Source organism: Vombatus ursinus, unplaced genomic scaffold (genome assembly GCF_900497805.2).
Source record: "Vombatus ursinus unplaced genomic scaffold, bare-nosed wombat genome assembly UNPS02014814.1, whole genome shotgun sequence".
NCBI classification, from domain to species: domain Eukaryota; kingdom Metazoa; phylum Chordata; class Mammalia; order Diprotodontia; family Vombatidae; genus Vombatus; species Vombatus ursinus.
The window spans coordinates 16,567,660-16,587,714 of record NW_020954592.1 but is presented as its reverse complement, the minus strand read 5'-3'; the positions used below and the strand labels follow the sequence as shown (position 1 = coordinate 16,587,714).

The window sequence follows — 20,055 nt, the reverse complement described above, 5'->3', positions numbered from 1 at the left end:
AGTTCATTTTGGCAGAACATGACAGGAAATATCATTTCCCAAAGAGTGCAGTGACTCCAGGGATCTGCCCTTGGACCTTTTCTTGTTCAACATTTTTATCAATGACTTGGAAAAGGGAATAGATATTATACTTATTGAATTTGCATATGACATCAAGCTGAGAGGAAATGTTAAAACAGTGGATGACAATACCAATATTCAAAAATTTTGATAGCCTAGAACATTGGACTAAATCTGATAAAATTATATTTAATAGGGATGAATGTAAAGATAAAGACAATGATAGTCCTTGCTTTGCAGCCATCTAGCATCACCAGGACAACACTAAGTTTTAACAATGAATTTTGACATAAGCTAACAATTTAGTCTTATTTAAATGTGCTGTGGTATATTCTAAAAACAATCTAACCATCTTTCCTCTTATTCAATTTTAAGCTCATGTTTATGTCCATCTATGTCCATCTTTTAATTCAGTCTCTTTTTACTTTTGCTTTGTCTGAGATCAGGATTGCTAACCCTGTTTTGGGGGTTTTTTTTTGGGTTTTTTTTTTTACCTCAGCTAGCACATGATATGTTTTGCTCCAGCCTTTTACGTTTATTCTGTATGTTTTCATTTGTTTCAAATGCATTTCTTGTAAACAATATGTTGAAGGATTCTGGTTTTTATTCCACTCTGCTATCTGCTTCCATTTTATGGGAGAGTTCATTCCATTCACATTCACAGTTATGATTGCTATCTATTGTGTCTTTCTCTCCTTCCTGTTTTCCCCCTCTATATGTTTTTCTCTCCTTTCTACCCTTCTATCCTCACCAATGTTTTGCTTCTGACCACTATCTCCCTCTGTCTTCCCTCTATCAGACCCCCTTTTCTTTCCCTTTACCCCTGTTAATTCTCTCCCTTCTGCCCTCCCTTATATCCACCACTTTCCATTTTCTTTCCTCTTTCCCCTCTTACTTCCTATAGGGTAGGATAGATTTCTATACCTAATCAAATGTGTATGTCATGCCCTCTTTGAGCCAAATCCAATGAGAATAAGGTTCAAAAAATGTCTGCCTTCCTCCCTTCTTTCCCTCTACTGTAATAGGACTTTGTGCCTCTTCATGTGATGTAATTTACCTTTTTCTGCCTCCTCCTTTCCTCTTCTCTCAGTACATTTTTTCACTCAGTTAATTTTTTTACAATCACATCAATGTTAACTTATACTCAAACCCTCTGTCTATGTTTACCCCTTCTAAATGTCATAATAAAGATATAGCTCTCAAGAGTTATAAGCATCATCTTCCCATGTAGGGATATGAACAGTTTAACCTTATTGGATAATGTTTTTTTTTCCCTTTCTTGTTTACCTTTTTATGCTTCTCTTGAGTTTTGTATTTGAAGATATAATTTTCTGTTCAGCTCTGTATTTTTCATCAGGATGGTTTGGAAGGTTCCTATTTCATTAAATGTCCATCTCCTCCTCTGAATTACTATGCTCAGTCCTGCTTGGTAGTTGATCCTTGGTTGCAGTCCAAACTCCTTTCCCTTCCAGAATATCATATTCTAAGCCCTCTGATCCTTTACTGTGGAAGCTGCTATATCCTGTGTAATCCTGACTGTGGTTCCATGACATTTAAATTGTTTCTTTCTGACTGCTTGCAGTATTTTCTCCTTGACCTGATAGTTCTGGAATTTTGCTATGATATTCCTTGACATTTTCAATTTGGGATCTCTTTCAAGAGGTGATTGATAGATTCTTTCAATTACTGTTACCCTCCAGTTCTAGGATCTCAAGACATATTTCCTTCATGAATTCTTGAAAGATACTATCCAGGCTCTTTTTTTATCAAGGCTTTCAGGTAGATCAATGATTCTTCAGTTATCTCTCCTGGATCTCTTTTCCAGGTCAGTTGTTTTTCCAATGAAGTATTTTACATTTTCTTCTATTTTTTCATTCTTTTGATTTTGTTTGACTGATTCTTGATGATTGACATAGTCTTTAGCTTCCATTTGCCCAATTCTAATTTTAATGAATTGTTTTTTTTTCAATTAGCTTTTGTACCTCCTTTTCCAATTTTGCCATTTCTACTTTTTAAGGAGCTATTTTCTTCAGTAGATTTTTTCCACTTGACTAATTGTATTTTTTAAGCAATTGTTTTCTACAATCAATTTTTTTGTCCTTCCTTTTCCAATCTGTTGACTGTCCCTTGCATACCCCTCATTTCTTTTGACAATTTTTCTTCTACTTCTCTTACTTGACTTTTAAAATTCTTCTTGAGCTCTCACAAGAAGGTTTTTTGGGCTTGAGACCAATTCATATTCCCCTTTGAGGTTTCAGATGTAGGTATATTGACAATGTTGTCCTCTTCTGAATTTGTGTTTCGATCTTCCCTGTCCCCATAGAAAGATTCTATGATCAATGTTCATTTTTGCTTTTGCTCATCTTGTTTGCCTACTTACTAACTTTTAAAGTTGAGCTCTACTTCTGGGTTAGAGGGTGCATTGTCTTAGGCTTATTGTAGTGGTGCTCAGAGCCTGTTCACTGACTTTGTGTGCTGGGGATTCAAGTGGTGGAAGCTGGAGGCTTTAGGCAACTGTCAGCTTACCTGGTGCTGAGCTAGGGTCTTAGTGGTGGTGTCTAGTGTATACTGAAGCCAGTGAGGTACTGAAGGGTTTTTATGCATTTCCCTAAAGCATATGGAGATCTAGCTGCCAGAGGATGCTTGTCTACCCTGGGCTATGCTGAAGTATGTGGAGGTTTGCTGCTGGAGGATGCCTGCCCACCTGAAGCTGTACTATAGCACAAGGAGGTCCAGCCATGGAAGACACCTTCTTGTTCACAGCTACACCAGCACACATATTGGTTCTCCAAGCTGAAGTCTGCAGTTCCCTGGCTATGCTAAGGCATTTGGGGGTCCTGGTGTTGGTGTTTCCTTGTTCCACCACCCTGAGGCACAGTATCTCCACTGGTTTGTTGAGGTTGGACTTATTGCCAGCTTGCTGGGACACTTGGTGTGCTAGAATGCACTCAGCTTTTACCCAAGTGAAATGGACCTTTCTTGCTGATCCTCCAAGTTTCTGATGCTAAGAAACTACTCCATTCTGCCTATCCACTAGCTCTGCTGTTCCAGGATTTTTCCTGGGATGCTATTTTTTTTAGAGGTCAACATGGGAGGGTGACAGCAACTTACTGTTTACTCCACCATCTTGGCTCCCAGAAGTCCCCATCTATAGTAAATTCTTATAAATTTGACTGACTGACTAAAAGCCTAGAGATTGATGAAATCACCACAATAGCCTTTCAGAAGTATCTAGGAAACTTCCCTCTATCTTGAGAATTAATCTTTCATTTGAACTTTTCCTGAGACATCCTCCACAACAGTGGCAAACACCTCACTGAAAGTGTTTCTCTGTGTTCTACTCTACATCTCTCTATTTTGTGTCTCGTCTGATAATCAGAGGATCAATGAAAAAAGTTCACATTGTTGATGTATTTGTCACGAAACCTTTAAGGATTTTAGCATATTCATAGGTAATGTTTTGTTAAGAGGGAAACTTTAAGGGTGACTTTTGCTCTGCAGATTCAAATGCTTTTATGAAACCAACAATAGCAATAACTACAACAAAAATACTCTGTGACCCTGTATCCTTTATAGTGATCAAATTAATTACATGACTATGAAGATGTGGTCTACTATAGAGAATAATTTATGAAAACCTGACTGTCCTATTGTCATATTTTCAAATAAAGATGCCCTCAAAACAGGTGGAAATAATTCTCACAAAGAAATCTTTATGAAAAAGTAGGAGTATGAGGCAGCAATCCTCCTATCTTTTCACTAATTTTGTTGTTGTTGTTAACAGTAACTACCAGTTTTCTATTATTTTGGAATTTTACTCACTTTAAGATATCTTGAAACTTTATTCCTATGTGCCTCCATATTTGTGTAATATTCCCTAGTATTTGTCCAGGTATTGTCACATTTCATTGTTTCATTTAGGTGCTATTTCCATTTCCTAATATAGCAATTGGGAATTGAGGTGCTAGAATCTACATGTTCCACTGTCATCAAATTTGAAAATTAATAGCTATTTTTGACAATTCACATTTGTGTGTTTTTATTTCAGTTAAACCTGTAAATTCTCTTGGAGATGATCTGGCTTAGCTGGGTCTAGCACCAAGAATTTTATTGGCTTGTTTTCCTTTTCAGTATTTATCAGTGTGGTAGAAAGCAATAGAGTATGTAATCTTCCATCATTCTTCTCCATAATGTCTTTTTGTGAATGAACTTATATTTATAAGTGGGTTTCCAAGTCCCTAGCTACCAGGTCTTTTGATCTGGCAAGGTGATTAAATATTTATTGGGTAAGGGGGTTTCTGGGCCTCCTTGTGGCAATAGTTTTACATTAAATGTCCCTAAAAATGGTGATATATTGTTCCAATTTTTCTTCAGTTAACAGTTTGCTTTAATAAATGGCTCAATAAGAACTGTTAATAATAGGAAGTAATTCTCATCTTTGCCCTTCTAGAAGGAAGGTGTTCATTTTGACCTTTGCTCTAGCTAACAAATAATCTAGCTTCACAATAAGAGCTGATTCTAAAATGACTCTCACTCATTAACCATAGACTCTTATTTGTTGAGTATTGCTTACCATATTAGTCATAGGTAGGGAGAGGAGAGTGACTTTCAAACTTGATGGCATTGGCAGGTGATTGTTGAAGATATCAGGTGAGTTAGATAAAATTTTCTGCACGCTAGTGTCAGCCCCTTGAAGTACTGAGGAACTACCCTCAGTTACTCTTCTGGGAAAGGCTTCTACTACCCACCAGGGCAGACATCTAGGTCACTGGCTGGGGGTGGGGATGTCAGTCATGAGCTGCAAGGCCTTCCTTTGGAATTAGCCTTTTAATTGTTCTTTCTGTCTCAAGTTTCCACCCACTCCAGTTCATCATCTACTCAACTACCAAAGTGATTTTCCACAAAGTATAGAGCTAAAAATGACATTTCCCCCTCAATCTCCACCGATAAACACTAGCAAAAATAAAGATAGATGAAAGATACAGACAGACAGACATATAGAGCAATCAATCAATAAACATTTATTAAGTGCCTACTACAAAAAGAGGTTTTAAGATAGAACCTGCCATCAAGGAGTTCACAATCTAATGGGGGAGACAACAAAAAAGAAATAGATAAAAAGAAAATAAGTGATATAGTAGCAAAGTCAGATGGAGCAATCTGCTATAGGTGATGGGAAGGAATGGGATTACTTGAGTAGGTAGAGGGGTTAGCCTTGATAAGGAGTAAGGCCACATCATCATGTTAGATATGGATGAAGGAGGAGATAGTGACAGAAGGCATCTGAGTGATAGATAGGTGGTCTCAATTTTTAGTAAAGTATTGGGCAAGTTTCTCAGCTGACAGGATCAGGGAGAAGAAAACTGATGGGAGCTTTGAAAAGGAATGAATGAGTTCAGAAGAGCCCCTGGCAAAAAAAGATATTAAGATGATAAAACATGCTTAGAAAGATTACCTAGCACCAATGAGGGTTGAGATGAGATTGTATAACATAAATTTATATCCGATCAGAATGATTGTATAATTTTCATTATTTTCATTCAGCCCCATATGTGTATGAGAGAAGGTGGTGAATGGTGGGGGTGATCCAAGGCTAAGACTTGGCAGGAATTAATTGGAGAAATAAGAGGAATTTTGAATCAAGAGAGGAAGGATTTGAGGAGCAGAGAAAAACTGTAAGCCATGATGAATGACCTGAAGGTCTATGGACAACAGCTGCTAGGATTTTGATTGAGGTGGTAGATATGAAAGGCATAAAACTCAAAGGAGAAGAGATTACTGAGTGATAGAGGTAGGGGGAGAACCTGAAAGTAGCAATGGGAAGCAAAGAGTATTCGAACTTCAGCAAATACTGGAAAGAGTGGCCAAGAAGGCTGAGTCATCAGGGGGAGCAAGGTTTCAATATTAGCTAATAGATGGAAGGAATGAGAGAAGAAAAGACTTAAGATGAAAGGAAGTTCCTTTTTTTTCCTATGGAACAGGTATTCCATGGAGTACAATGGAAGGGCTAGGTGGTGTCTAGTTGAAATTTTGGTTTGGGACATGTTGAAGGGGATGGAAATAAGTAACTGAGACGTGGGAGTGGGTAATGGATTTTGGATGATGACTTTTAGGTCATCATTAAAAATCAGTGGAATATGAAAGATATGATCAATTGTGAAAATGTTCGACGTTCAGTGAAGAGTGTCACTCCACTTCCCAAAGGGGACTGGAGAACAGGCTGGAGGCAAATATAATAGGAAATGAGAGGTAGATTGTCAGATAATCAGATGGGAGCTCTGACTTCACTATTCCTCTTCCCTCTGTAGGGTGATTAAGCAGGAAATGGTGCAGCAGAAGAGGCAAGTCAAAGCTGCATAGCAGGAGATAGGAGGCTTAGGACTCACAGTCATTTAATAGGTGCTTAATATGCTCCTGGTAGTGCTAAGTGTTGGAAATACAAATACAAATACAAATAAGCAATAGAGATTCTGGCCTCAAGGAGATGATGTTTTAATAGGGGAAGATAACCCAAAAAGGGAACTGGGGAGAAGAAGGGGATTGCATTGGCATTCTATGGAGACAGCTAGAAAGTGGAGTTGAGACCTGGTTCTTGGCAAGATGAGGCTTATCTTGAGTCCTTATCTCCTTATCAGAGTCCAGGATAGTTCCAGGTGCAGAATCTAAGGCTTTTCTGGGGAAGAAAAAGAGATAATGGCCAAAGTGTTTTCAGCAGTGTGCAAATGACTGTGAAGCCTTCTCTTTAGAATTTAAAGCTCTCCATAACCTGACCTCTTCCTACTTTTCCAATTTTTTGACACTTTACTCTTTTCCATATATTCTGTTTTCAAGTAATACTAACATACTTGCTATCCCTCGCTCACAATACACCATCTCTTATCTCTGTGCTTTGCACAGGCTGGCTCCCATGACTAGAATGTATCTTACTTTTTCTAGCTACCTTCAAATCTCTGATATCCCGCTTTCAGTAGTAGGCCTTTCCTAATGCTCCAGGCTGCTAATGCCTTCTTCTCTGCAACTACCTCGAATGTGTTCTGTATATATCTTGTATTTACCAGCTTATTTGCATGCTGTCTTCCTGGTGAGAATGTGAGATTCTTGAGGACAAGGAATTTTACCTCTCTTTGTATCTCCAGAACTTAGCACAGTCACTAGCACTTAATAGTTATGAGGCAAGGCAGAAAGGAATGTTCAAGGTAGATTGAGCAAACAGGGTACAGGATGTGAGATATGAGATAAAATGCAAGATATGACCAGCCAGAAAAGTGATCAAGAAAATTATGCATTGATTCCCCCACCTCAGACTTATCTGTACCCTTTTCCTGTTCCCCTTGCTTAACTGTATGCATTCACAAAGCACTCTCCAACTACCCTACATTCCAAAACAGCTCTTCCCCTCTCATTTCCTGTTCCTCTTACTTCTCTGTGTGCATTCACCTTTCCCTCTCCTGTTGCCTCTCCCATTTTCTTAAACTGTAGTAGTTTCCCCCCGCCCCATCCTGTTAAACTGTATATAGACCAGACATAGAATAGCACTCTGTCTCCCATGGGGAGCAGGGCTCTAGTGGTGCTTGAACCAAGTCTGCTGGGTATGTTACCCCAATAAATACCTTTTATTTAACTTGGAGATGGTTCAAGTGAATTTATTCAAGACACTATGACCTACTTGTCTATTCCTGGTCATTCTGGTACACCCCAATATTTTGGGATGCCCATGAACCCCAACAGTAGGATCTTAATAAATGCTTATTGATTAATTGATTGTTACTATAAAGTAGAATGACTTCATTATTTTAATTCTAAATAGAACTATATGATCAAAGCTAAGAAAAACATCTACTTATTTTCCAATTAATTAATTCCTGATAGCTAACCTAGATGATTAAAGCTTGATTAAATGTTATACTAACTTATATTAACTAGTAATTACCTAGTGACCAATACCTTTTGCTGCCACTATTATTTAAGCACCTATTTTTAATCATTTGGGTATAACTTTTAAACTAAAGAAGACATATCACAATAAATGATAGAAATCACATATTTGAATAAGCTATTTTTAAGTTATGTGATCAAACTTTTGTGCTTTATAAGTTTATGATTGTATGCCCAAACCAAGGCCCATTTTAGATGGAGTATTGTGTGTGTAAGATAAGGTTATGGAAAGGGGAAAGGGAGGTGGGAGCTAAGTAGTGTCTAAAGCTTGGTTTCCATTTTAAATAATGTTATATTAAAAAAGCCATATATTTCATGGTAATCAAATTTAGAAGCTAAGAGGTATAAAAGAATGGAAATATTGTCAAGAATGTTACACAAAACCCAAACCAAAAATCACAAAGTCTGAAGAGTAGATATTAAGATTTAAAAGGTCCTAAGATATCTGAAGAAAATGCCAAATTTCTTTGAGATTGTAATTGTTCCTACTATTTTGTTGTGAATAATAATTTTTTAAATTTTCATTAAACAGGGAATATAGACTTGTTGAACTTCAGAGCACAGGTCAAAAGCAATCTTTTTACACTAACATGCTGGAGTAGCTATAGATTACTGAATGTGGTTCTTCATTGCTAAAAAAAATTGCTATTATATACTGTGTTTCCTTAGTGCTGCATATATATATGTATATATATATGTGTGTGTATATATATATATATGTATTTATATTTTAACTAGGGTTACTGGAATAGACCCTGAGACTTAAACATAAAAAGAAGAAAAAATTACATAAACAGTTTATTAGGTCATCTATCTTGCCCTCAACCAGAATTTACTTTTTTTTTCTAAGAAGTAAAAGCATTAGAGAAAAGAATATGGAAAGTGCTTCCTATTAACTCTTAGTTATTCTTTTTCCCTTTCAGCACCATCTCTGATAGGTAATGTAAGGAAGGACTGGGCATCTCAAAATAGCATTGCCCTCTCATGGCAAGCACCTGAGTTTTCCAATGGAGCCATTCTGGACTACGAGATCAAGTACTATGAGAAAGTAGGTTGTATTTGGAGCTCCCAGGAAAAAAAAATACACATATACATATATATTTTATAATCATCAATACATATATATGTATATATATGTAACATATAGTTAGTATGTTGTGACTTTTGATACTACATTAGATTATTTTATTCCTGTTTTTAGGCTTTCTCCTTGTAACATAATCTTTTGATTTCATTGTGGTTTCCTGTTCTCTTTTTTAATTTGTTATTGATTCTGTCTTATTTTATGTCTTAAGATATTCACCTCTGTTGTGAACTTTTAAGGAACTTTGTAGTATACTTGGAAATAGTATGCCCCCATCAATTTATATTTGGACTGCCAAAACATTGGTGTTCTAATTCAATTAGGAAGAATTTTACAAATGAACTTATCATTGTGTAATCTGGGAACAAACTAAAATGTACCCATACTCTTTGCCAAAATTGTTGCAATTTTGCAATTGTTGCAATTTATGTAATTTTAAAGGAAAATTGGGGAAATGGGGGTGGGGAGGGAGAATTACTTGAAAATAATAATAAGTTCTTGGCATTTGGATCAGTTATTTACATTGAAAGACAAGATATCCCTTGTAAATGACTCGGATCATAGATATTAGTCCTTTTTATATGCAAATAATGTACTAGACAGTCAGACTCAGAAAGAGCTGCTTTCAAATATAATGCAGGAGTGGATAAGGGTACTCTCCTCCAATAAATATAATAATAATAATAATGTTCTTTTTACTACTGACTATGTTATGTTTATAAGTGCCTGTACGTACGTGTGTGTGTGTGTGTGTGTGTGTGTGGAAAGAGAGAGACAGGAGATATACAGACAAAGATTTAAATTTAAATCACTAACTGCCCGTACTAATTCTTTTTCCACATTGTACAAACTCATAAGGGCTATTTCTCCCTTTAAATTCTTTGTGAATTCTTTTAGTTTATTTTAGCTTCACAGCTCACAACAGTTTACAGAATATTCTTTTACTATCACATGGAAAACCATATTAAAGCCATAGAGAGGAAGAAAACACCCTCCTTTACAAGCAAGGCTCTCATAAAACAAAAACAGCTTGAGTCTTCCCTCTCCATGGGGGGAAAAACCTTTCTGCAAAATTCTTAATAAAAGGAGAGGCCCAAAGAGCCACCTCTCTGAGCTCTGCTTCCACCTCTGGCCCCAAAAAGGATTTTTCATAGGATGCACGTTTCCACTGCACAACAGGAGCTAAACAGATTGGAGTTTGTTACTGGCCAAATAACCCAGTCTAACTCTTTTTCTGCCTTTGCCATTATCCCTCCCATAGCCACATTGTCTTGGATTCTATGCACAGCTCCTACAGCCAAGCTTAAGCAAGAATCGGGCTCAGTATTTGTTTATTGACCTTCAGAAAACTTAGTTTCATTCTTTATTTTAGTTTAAGAGATTTGTATGATTTTACAGAAAACATGATTTCTTCCACCATGAGCTACATCTCCATAAATGCCAACAGTACAATAACAAAACAGAATTTCTGAATGCTTTGTTTGCTACTTATATGTAATATATGGGACTTTGGTGTGAGGGAAGTGTATGACTCTTTAACATTCAGCAATCTAACCAGACTTTTAGCAGAGGCAGATAGTATTTTTACATTTTGCCTATAGGGGAAAAAGAAAAACAAATATATCTAGGGGACACCTACAAACACACCATGCCTAATTTGGTATCAGAGTAAAACAAACAAACAAAAAAATGCAAGGATGCTCACAAAAACACAGAAGAAATAAAACACTTCAAATGAAACATTGACATAAAATTTCAAATGCTATCAGGACTGCAAGCAGAAAAGTTAGCACCCTTATATACCAGCCACTGAATTGTTAGCATTATTTGCAAAAGCCCAGTTTGGGAGAAAAAGATAGATCTTCACCCTTACCCCCAACCCAACAAACCACAGGAATAATAAATAATAATCTTCTAAAATTTAACATGCAAATATTGCCCAAAAGGCATGTGGTATAGTGAAAAGATAACTTGTTTTCTTTCCAAAGAACATAATTTAAATCCCACATCTACTATCTGCAAAACTTTGGACAAATTATTTCACCTCTACAGATCTGTTTCCTCACAAGGAAGTTGGACTCTGAATCTAAAGAATTTGGTTGGTGCAAAGATAGAGTGGTAGGCTTGTTGTCTGAAAGACCTGAGTTAAAGTATTGGCTCAGATACTTACTATTTGCTTTACCCTGGACAAATCCCTGATATCAATCTTGGTTTCTTCATCCGTAAAATTAGGTGGTTGGACATGATGGCTTCTAAGAATTCTTCCATCTCCAAATCAGAAGATCTCTAAGTCAACTTCTACCTCTAAATCCTATGATCCTACATAAAGTGCTAAATTATTTCCCTTGAGATTTCAACCTTTTCCTTCACTAAACCTTCATAGGTTTTACCTTGACTGCTACCCTTATTAAGTAAAAATTTGGCCTGAATCTTGTTTCCTCAGTTGACTTGGAAGTACAAAGAAGTCTTCACTTAAGGATTGCTATATTCAAAGCCCTGGCCTTTAAAAGACTAGAAAGGAGCCAGGTAGTGAATACTATAGAGACATATTCAAGAGTTCTGTGAAGATCAAGATGACCAGGGCATCTTTTTCTTTCTGTTCATTAATCTGAGAAGTTTAATGAAGACAGAGAAAGGCATTCATAAATCAATATGTCCTTCAGGTTATTAGTCCTTTTTTATTGGGGAAAAATTGTCATGGAAACTTCTGAGAGATGAGCGGTCAGCATACTTAAATCCTTTATTTTTTTTATAGGAATTGGATACTGAACAGAGAGAGGAAAGATCTGATAGCAATATCTGAAAATACAGTAAAGAACACCAGTCAGAGACAGGAGCTAAGTGTTACAAATGGCTAATTGAAAGATACCTAACCAGGACAATAATTCAAACAAAACAGATAAGATCAGATGTGTTTGTAAATTCAAACTGTCATGGTTTAAAGTAAAGAATTCTGTGGAAGGGGTAGAATGGGTTAATGAACTTACATTGACTAAGAAGACTATAATAATAGAGTTGATAAATATAATTAAGAGAGCGATGACACATCAAAAGTTTATAGGGTTTTTTTTATTTATCACTCCTCATGCTATTGCTATGTGACTTTTTTTTTCTTTTGGAAATGTGTTTATTTAATTGATAGTAGAGTTTGTTTTTGTTTTGCAATAGATAGAATGGTTTACATGGAAGAAAAAACAGTAACTAGAAGGAAAAGGCATCATGATCTGGTGAAAAGATGCTTGAGCACAGTAAGAGAACCTATGTTCTAGCCCTGTAGCTCTGCAACTAATTACTTGTGTGGCTCCCATGCTTCAGTTGCTTCAGTTTCTTATAAGTAAAAAGAGAGTAGTTGGGCTAGGTGTTATCTAAGGTCACTTCTTGCTCTATGTAAATCAAAGGACAGTGTATATCTCTGAAGTTGTCATTACTATAGCCTGAGAAATCTTCGAGCTAGAGTTCACTACCTAATTAGAATATCACCATCTAGTTAAATTATCCAATTTTCAGTTCAAACTTCACAAGAATTTTTCAATATTTCTTAAGGATGTAGTAAATCTGTTCAAACCTGTAAGCAGAGGCTAAGATCTCAGTGCTTTAGAACAGAATCAGTTTCCGCATTTTAAAAGTAACATCTGTACATATATATATGTATGTATGTATATATGCATATACATACATATATACAGATGTTATTTTAAAAATATAATTTGTAATAATGTAAATGTAATATATTAATTATGTAAATAATTACACTATATAAATAATGTAAATGTAATATATAAATTAAAATGTAATATATAAAATATATGTGTGTATGCACACACATATACACATATATAATATACATACATATATATCAATTAATTACTTCCAAAAATATAAATACATTGTCTTGGAAAAATGACTTTAGAAAAACTTAATTTAAACATTTTATTTGTAAATAGGTAATTAATTGCTTAAAATAAGAATTTTCATCTTGCAAAAACAGTGAAAACATTTAACATTAAAAATAAAACAGAATTAGTCTTACAAATTAGACATCAGGTTATGCTAATAATGCACATAAACATTTAAAATTAGTACCATTAACATTTTACTTTCAAAGTATCTTCTTAAATATAATCTATGCACATCAAAGGAGATTATTTGCTCTTAGATTTAGCAATCCAAGAAGACATTATTCAAATCTGACAGCAATACATGAAGTATTAACAACTTGAGTTGTTAACATTCTAGCTCTTCTCTTGGCAGCATAATTCTGCCCCTCCACTTCAGGGGATGGGGTAAGACTACTCCAAAGACCCCTAATTACTCTTCCCCCCTTTGCCTTACTTTACTTTCTCTAGCCTGTCTTCTTTCTCTTCTATTTTTTCCTATTCCTATTTTGGAGACTGTCTCTCAGATTATACAGCAAAAATTCTTCAAAAAATAAACATCTTGTGATTTTCCTAATAGTGCATTATACTTTATGGCACCTGATAAATGAAAGAGAGAGGGAGACAGTCAGGAAGAAAGAGAAAAGGAGAGGAGAGGAGAAGAGAGGACAGGAGAGGAGAGGAGAAGAAAGGAGAGGAGAGGAGAAGAGAGGAGTGGAGAGGAGAAGAGAGGAGAGGAGAGGAGAAGAGAGGAGAGGAGAGGAGAGGAGAAAGAAAGAAGGAAGGTGGAGGAAGAGAGAGAGACAGAGACAGAGAGAGCTTTTTTCAGGAATCATATGCATAATATGCTATCACTAACTCATAAGATTTTCTTATGTTGTTTTCTCCATTCTGCTTTTGGGATGGAGACAAAGGATATCTTAGAATATATCTCTGAGATAGGGAGGTTATTTAGGAGTACAGGCAGACATGCATGGAGGACAAGAAAAGGAATTTATTATACCTTTTTAACTCTAGTTCTTATCATAATTACTTTTATCTGGAAATCACAAAGTCTTTGTCTTTACAGTGTAGTTATTGTGTAAATTGTTCTCGATTCTTCTCACTTCACTCTGCATCAGTTCATACATCTTCCCATATTTCTCTAAAACCAACTACATTCATATATCTTATTTATATTGTCTTCCTTATTGATCTGTGGTTGAGATTTATGTTTCCATACTTTCTGTCACATGTACATGCTTCTTTCAGCTAAACCAATGGTCTTCCAAGTTCTGTAGAGAGTGTATGATCTATTGGTCATCATCTAATGGTCAACATTTGTAGGTTAAGACTAAAAAATATTATCCCTTCCTAAAAGGATATAATGTTCCTGTCATACATTGTCATCTCCTCTTCTCAGACATTTACTATTTTATGTGTATATAAAAAGGTGTAGGATGCCACAAGACATTAATAAGTTCACTTTCTGGCTGCACCAAAAAAAATTTATAAAGTAAGTCATCAGTATTCTCCTTCTTACTCACCAATACCCTAAATGGAATAAGAGATGTGAGTCTGTGCAGCAAATCATTCCAGTATTTGTGTTTGATACCACAAGCTTTATTTAAGATTATAAGGAATGATTTTAAAAATCAAAATGTGTTACCAATTTGAGGATTTGATAATGGCCATGATGACAAAGATTATGCTATCACTATAATATCCATGTACAGAACATGATAGCTATCTGTAGGTTGAACTTCCTTATGAGATTTCAAGTGCTCCCACTTCAAGACAAAAAGAAAAGTTCATTTAATAGTAGATTTTCTTATGTTTCTGAGATGTGAGAAAATTCACAAAAGTAGATTTTATCCATTTTCACTTTTATCAAGACATCTTAAGACTATTTGTAATAGTTAATGTTGACCAGCTCCCAAGAGAATAGAGTTTACTTTTTTCACAAAAATATGTGATGCTTCAGTGTTTCACAATGGATATGCCTTCTCTCTAATCATTGATGAGTGATAGAAATGTATAGGGAAATAGTCAATATTCTAGAGAAATATTAAAATATTAGTCAAAAACAGTGATTCCCAACCATGATTCTTTGACAATTCAAAGTATCATTTCAGAAGATGTAACTTCTGAAAGCAAAATTATCTTTATTCATCAAGATTTTCAAATTCCATCAAAAATCAATATTCTACCAGTGGTTTTGTATGACTCCAAATCATGGAACTTGACTAAAGAGTTTAAAAAAAAAGACTATCACACAGAGGACAATACAGAGTTGTACATTGAGTACAAGCAAGTCATGATTTATTACAAATAAGGAAATTCCAAGAAGAAGTGAAGCAAAAGATGTAGGAATTGTGTGGATGCATGTGTAATGATTAGATTATATGTAAATGATGGTCTCACTACATAACAAGCAAGAAAGAGAGTATGTGAAGTGTTCTTATTGGTGTTCTTATGTGGAGTGGAATTCCTATGGCAAATTTGTAAATAGATGTGGACAAAAATTGCATCAAATAAGCAGCAATGAATGAGATGTCTGTACCATTGAATAGAACATCTAGGTTGATGATATCCAGATCCATTTGAGGAGATGAGCCATCAAGTATGTTTGTTTTTTTGTTTGTTGTTTTTTTTTTTGTTAAGTTGATGAAATTAAACATATAAAATATTGTCATTGTTGTTTAGTCATTTTCAGTTTTGTCCAACTCTTCATGACTCCATTTGGGATTTTCTTGGTAAAGATACTAGAGTGGTTTACCATTCTCCAGTTTATTTTACAAATAAGGAAACTGAGGCAAACAGGGTTAAAGGACTTGCCCAGAGTCACATAGCTAGCAAGTGTCTATAACCAGATTTGAACTCAGTTAGATGAGTCTTCTTAACTCCAAGGCCTGCACTCTATCCACTGTGCCACCTTGGTGCCCTGCATAAAATGTTAAGACTCCAAAAAAGATGAGTGTCACTGATGGAAAGATTTAATCCAGTACATCATGATTTAAGTCCAATATTCAAATATGTTCATTACTCTTCTCTTTCCCTACTTTCTCTTCTATTTATTATAGTATGGTTTTTATATAGAAAGCTAAAAAAAAAAGGCTATTTCCCTGGAAATTTCCCACAAAACCAAGATATTCATCTAAGTGTTTTCATAAACATGAATAAACTTGGAGTCATTTTGTATACTTCAACCATTTCTGAGAATTCAAGACTGTCTGAGGATCCTTATTGATCAGCACATCTCTACAAATTTAAACTTCTTTGTGACAACCCCACTCTTTTTTAATGTAAAGAGGCTCTTAACAACCCAGGGAAAAGCAGATACATTTGGAATTTTAATGATGATAATAATAATAATAATAATAATTGCTATAAATGTGCTCTGGGAGTTAAATTCCCAGAGTTTAAGCAAAAATCTCTGAGCTTATTCCCATAGAGTAAGCAATGTGTAGTAAGTAGCTTCATTTCCTGGCTCTGCTATTATTATCCTGATTCCTCAAGGGAAGATTTTAAGTGTCTTAGATTCTCAAATGAGGGAGAAAAAAAAATCTAGGTCTCTGTTCTGAATAAGAAGAAATAATTATGAGGCTTTTCTGACCAGATGTAATTTTTGCCTTGGGGAGAAAATCAAGGCCCCTTGCAACAGCCATTATTAATGACACTGACATAACTACTATTTGAAAAAAAGGAAATCTTCCCAGAAAAATCGATTAGCAACCACCAGAAGTTCCTTAGACCAATCAAAGAGGTTCTATACCTAATGTCCCCCAAGACCTCTCTGGTTGGCTATCATCCTAATGGTTGTTTTCAATTATTTAAAAGGAATTTCTAAGCTTTTCTATTTGATATTAGAATGGCCTAGAGAGTACTTCCTGATTGGCTTCTTACTGAACACAATGGCCACTCCAGGAGAAACAAAGAAGATTAAAAAATCCTAGTGACTTTGCCATAAAGAAGTAAAGAAGAATCTTCTGCCTTTAGTAGTGCCACAACCCCTCAAAAATCAGTCTTTCTAAAATAAGCACATTAATTGTTTAATGATTGTTAACAGTAAAAAACTACAGGAACATGTACCTGTGTTTTCAAGGGAGTATAATGGGGAGAAAAATAAAAGTAAGGGTGGCCTAAAGAGAACAAGGGCTAATCATCTGGATATATGCCTTTTGGGTGTACTTATTTACTTTGTCATTTCCTTTTTCTCTTCATACTAACTATACAATGTCCTATTTTGATTATTCAAAAATAATCATCCTTAAGATGTGGGAACTCTTTTATAATTCTCTCTCATCTTTTTGTTTGATACCCCAGGCCACTGACAAAATTGTACAAGAAGAAACCATTAAAGGCTGAACTAAAATAAAGATCAGCTTTCTGACATGGTCTAAAATACTCCAGACTGCACACAGATTGATGACAAACTATATGCATTTGAGAAAGAAAAACTTTTAACGTTGTTAGCAATTCAAGTAGAAGTTTGAAAATTTGTTCCTTCCCAGTGTTATAGAATGCCCTTCTAATCTTTTAAAGAAGACTATAGGAAAGAAGTGTTATTCTTACATTTTCTGCAGATACTTATTAGAGGATTTGATCTTGTGCCTCAATCTTTCATCAGAGAAATTTGATATTTGAAAGAGATTATCTCATGATGAGATAGTATAGACTTGGAGTCAGGAATACCTGAGTTCAGATTCTGCCTCAGACACTTAGTAGCTGTATGATATTGGGAAAGTTACTTAAACTCCCTGAGTTTCAATTTCCCCATCTGTAAAATGAGGATAATAATAGTACCTACCTCCCATGGTTGTTGTGAGGATCAAATGAGGCAGTTAATTTAAAGCATTGTGAAGATCTTAAAGTATTTTAAAGTCATTATTACTATTACTATTATTATTATGATAAAAAGGATGATGACACAATTGGGGACCATAACATACAAGTATTTGCTGAAGTAACTGAGAATGATTAAGCAATAAGGTAATAGTAGTTCAGGGAGAAGTGGGATGCTTCTTCATGTCCAATGCTTCATGATGCCATTTGGAGTTTTCCTTAATAAAGATACTGCAGTGGTTTACCATGTCCTTCTCCAGCTCATTTTACAGAGGAGGAACTGAAGCAAACAGGGTTAAGTGACTTGTCCAGGGTCACACAGCTAGCAAGTGTCTGAGGCCAGATTTGAATTCAGGAAGAGGAGTGTCTCTTACTCCAGGCCAGGCACTCTATCTGTTGAGATTGGGAGAACCATAAATGTTGAGGTTTAGAGGTTTAGGGATACTGGGTCCTGGGACCCCAAAACAGTGACATACAGGTCCTGCCTGAATAAATTCAACCCAAGCCTTCTTTCAGCAAAAGATCTGCTATATTAGCCAGACTTTTAAGAAATCTGAACATGTGTTAGCTATTGGCTAGATTTTAAGAATCTGAGCACCTTAACAGAGGTGAGATGGATCTTATACACAGAAAGACTGTGGGAGGGATCTAGGAGTGGCCAAGTAGTTTGGAGTGACTGGAGGAGGGGTCTGGAGAAGAGGTGTTTTGATGGGAATGGAGGGGTCTAGATGGGAGTGACTGGAAGGTCAAGAATGGGGTCTAGATAGAGTCAAGGGTGGGAAGTAGCCCAAGGGCCATCAGGAGGTAACAGACAATGAAGGTTAAACTGGGTCAGAGGTAACTAAGAATTGGGAGATTGGGCATAGGTGCAATGAAAGTAGCCAGAATGAAAGGCCATTTGAGTGGATTATTGCCTCAGGGGAACACTAGAGACTAAGTGGGAGTTCAAGGAGGGGTTTTTCCTAGGGCCCTTAGGCAAATGGTACCTAAATTCTTTTTGGGATAAGGAGCAAAAGTCTCAGCTTGGGCCTGTAACTCATCATATCCACTGCACCACCTAGCAGCCCTATATAATATGAGAGCTATCTTCAAATTTTGAAGGGCTGTCATGTTAAAGAGGGACTGAAAATAGGATTAATAGGTAAGAGTTGCAGAGAGGCAGCTTTTGGCTCAAGGAAAAGAAAAACTTGTTATTAGAGCTGGCTTAAAACGAAATGGGCTCAGCTGCCTCAGAAGTAGTGAGCCACTTATTAGACAAAGTCTTCATACAAAGAATGGAAGACCACTTATAATGGGTATTGTAAAAGATTTTCTTGTTCAAACGCGTTAGACTAGTATATTTCTAAAACCCGCTCCATCTCTAAGGTTCTTTGACTGTGAATTTAAAGTCAATGTATTTCATTAGTTCATAAGTTCCTTACATTCTAGGGATTGTCTTATTTTTGCATTTGTATCCCCAGTATTTTCTATTTATATCCCCATAGCATAGTGCATGGCATATCATCATCATAGGTAATACGTATACAGGGCTTACTATGGTCCAGGCACTATGCTAAGCCTTTTACAATTATTATCATGTTTGATGCTTATAACAGCTCTGGGAAGTAGGTGCTTTTGTTTTCTCAATTTCACAGATAAGGGAAGTGAGGTAAATGGAAGTTAAGTGATTTGCTTAGGATCAAGAACTGTTTGGAGCAGTATTTGAATTAAGGTCTTTCTGACTTCAGAGCCTGATACACTACAGGACCTGGCTTCCACCATAGTGACAAAGAAAGCATGTGATAAATACTTTTACATTCATTGCCCAACTATCACAATCTGCACAAATCATATCATTTAAAGCATTCCTTCCTTCTACCAAATTCAAATTTGTTTTATATTTCAATACCTTGTCTGTCACCATTTTTAATTTGTAAGTTAAACTGCCTAAAAATTATCACTGAAGTCCATGCACTTCTAACATTCTAGGATTCTAAACAGAATTTTAATTTTTATGAACAATGTTTAAAATGACCCATTCTCACCTCCCCTACCATAGAACTGGGAGCATTTGATAAATGAAGGGAATTATTGATAAAAATCAATGTTTCCTTTCATTGGTGTGTGCCCTCTAAGGTTTACAACTATATGGAGAGACAGAATTGTATAATTGTATAAAGAACATTCAATCTGGAATTAGTAGACCTGAGTTTGAATCCTGCCTCATATACTTATCTGTTTGACTAGGGACAAATGAAACTCTTAGGGATTATTTATCTACAAATGTGGATAAAAATA

The 20,055-nt window shown here is 35.7% G+C and overlaps 1 protein-coding gene across 1 annotated transcript in view; it reads left to right on the top strand.

Annotated features, from left to right (window-relative positions):
- The window catches only part of EPHA6 (EPH receptor A6), a 1,252,883-nt gene that overhangs the window by 808,995 nt on the left and 423,833 nt on the right, over positions 1-20,055 (top strand). The window contains 1 exon segment of the mRNA XM_027835345.1: positions 8,919-9,043. Coding sequence (XP_027691146.1) covers positions 8,919-9,043 — 125 coding nt within the window.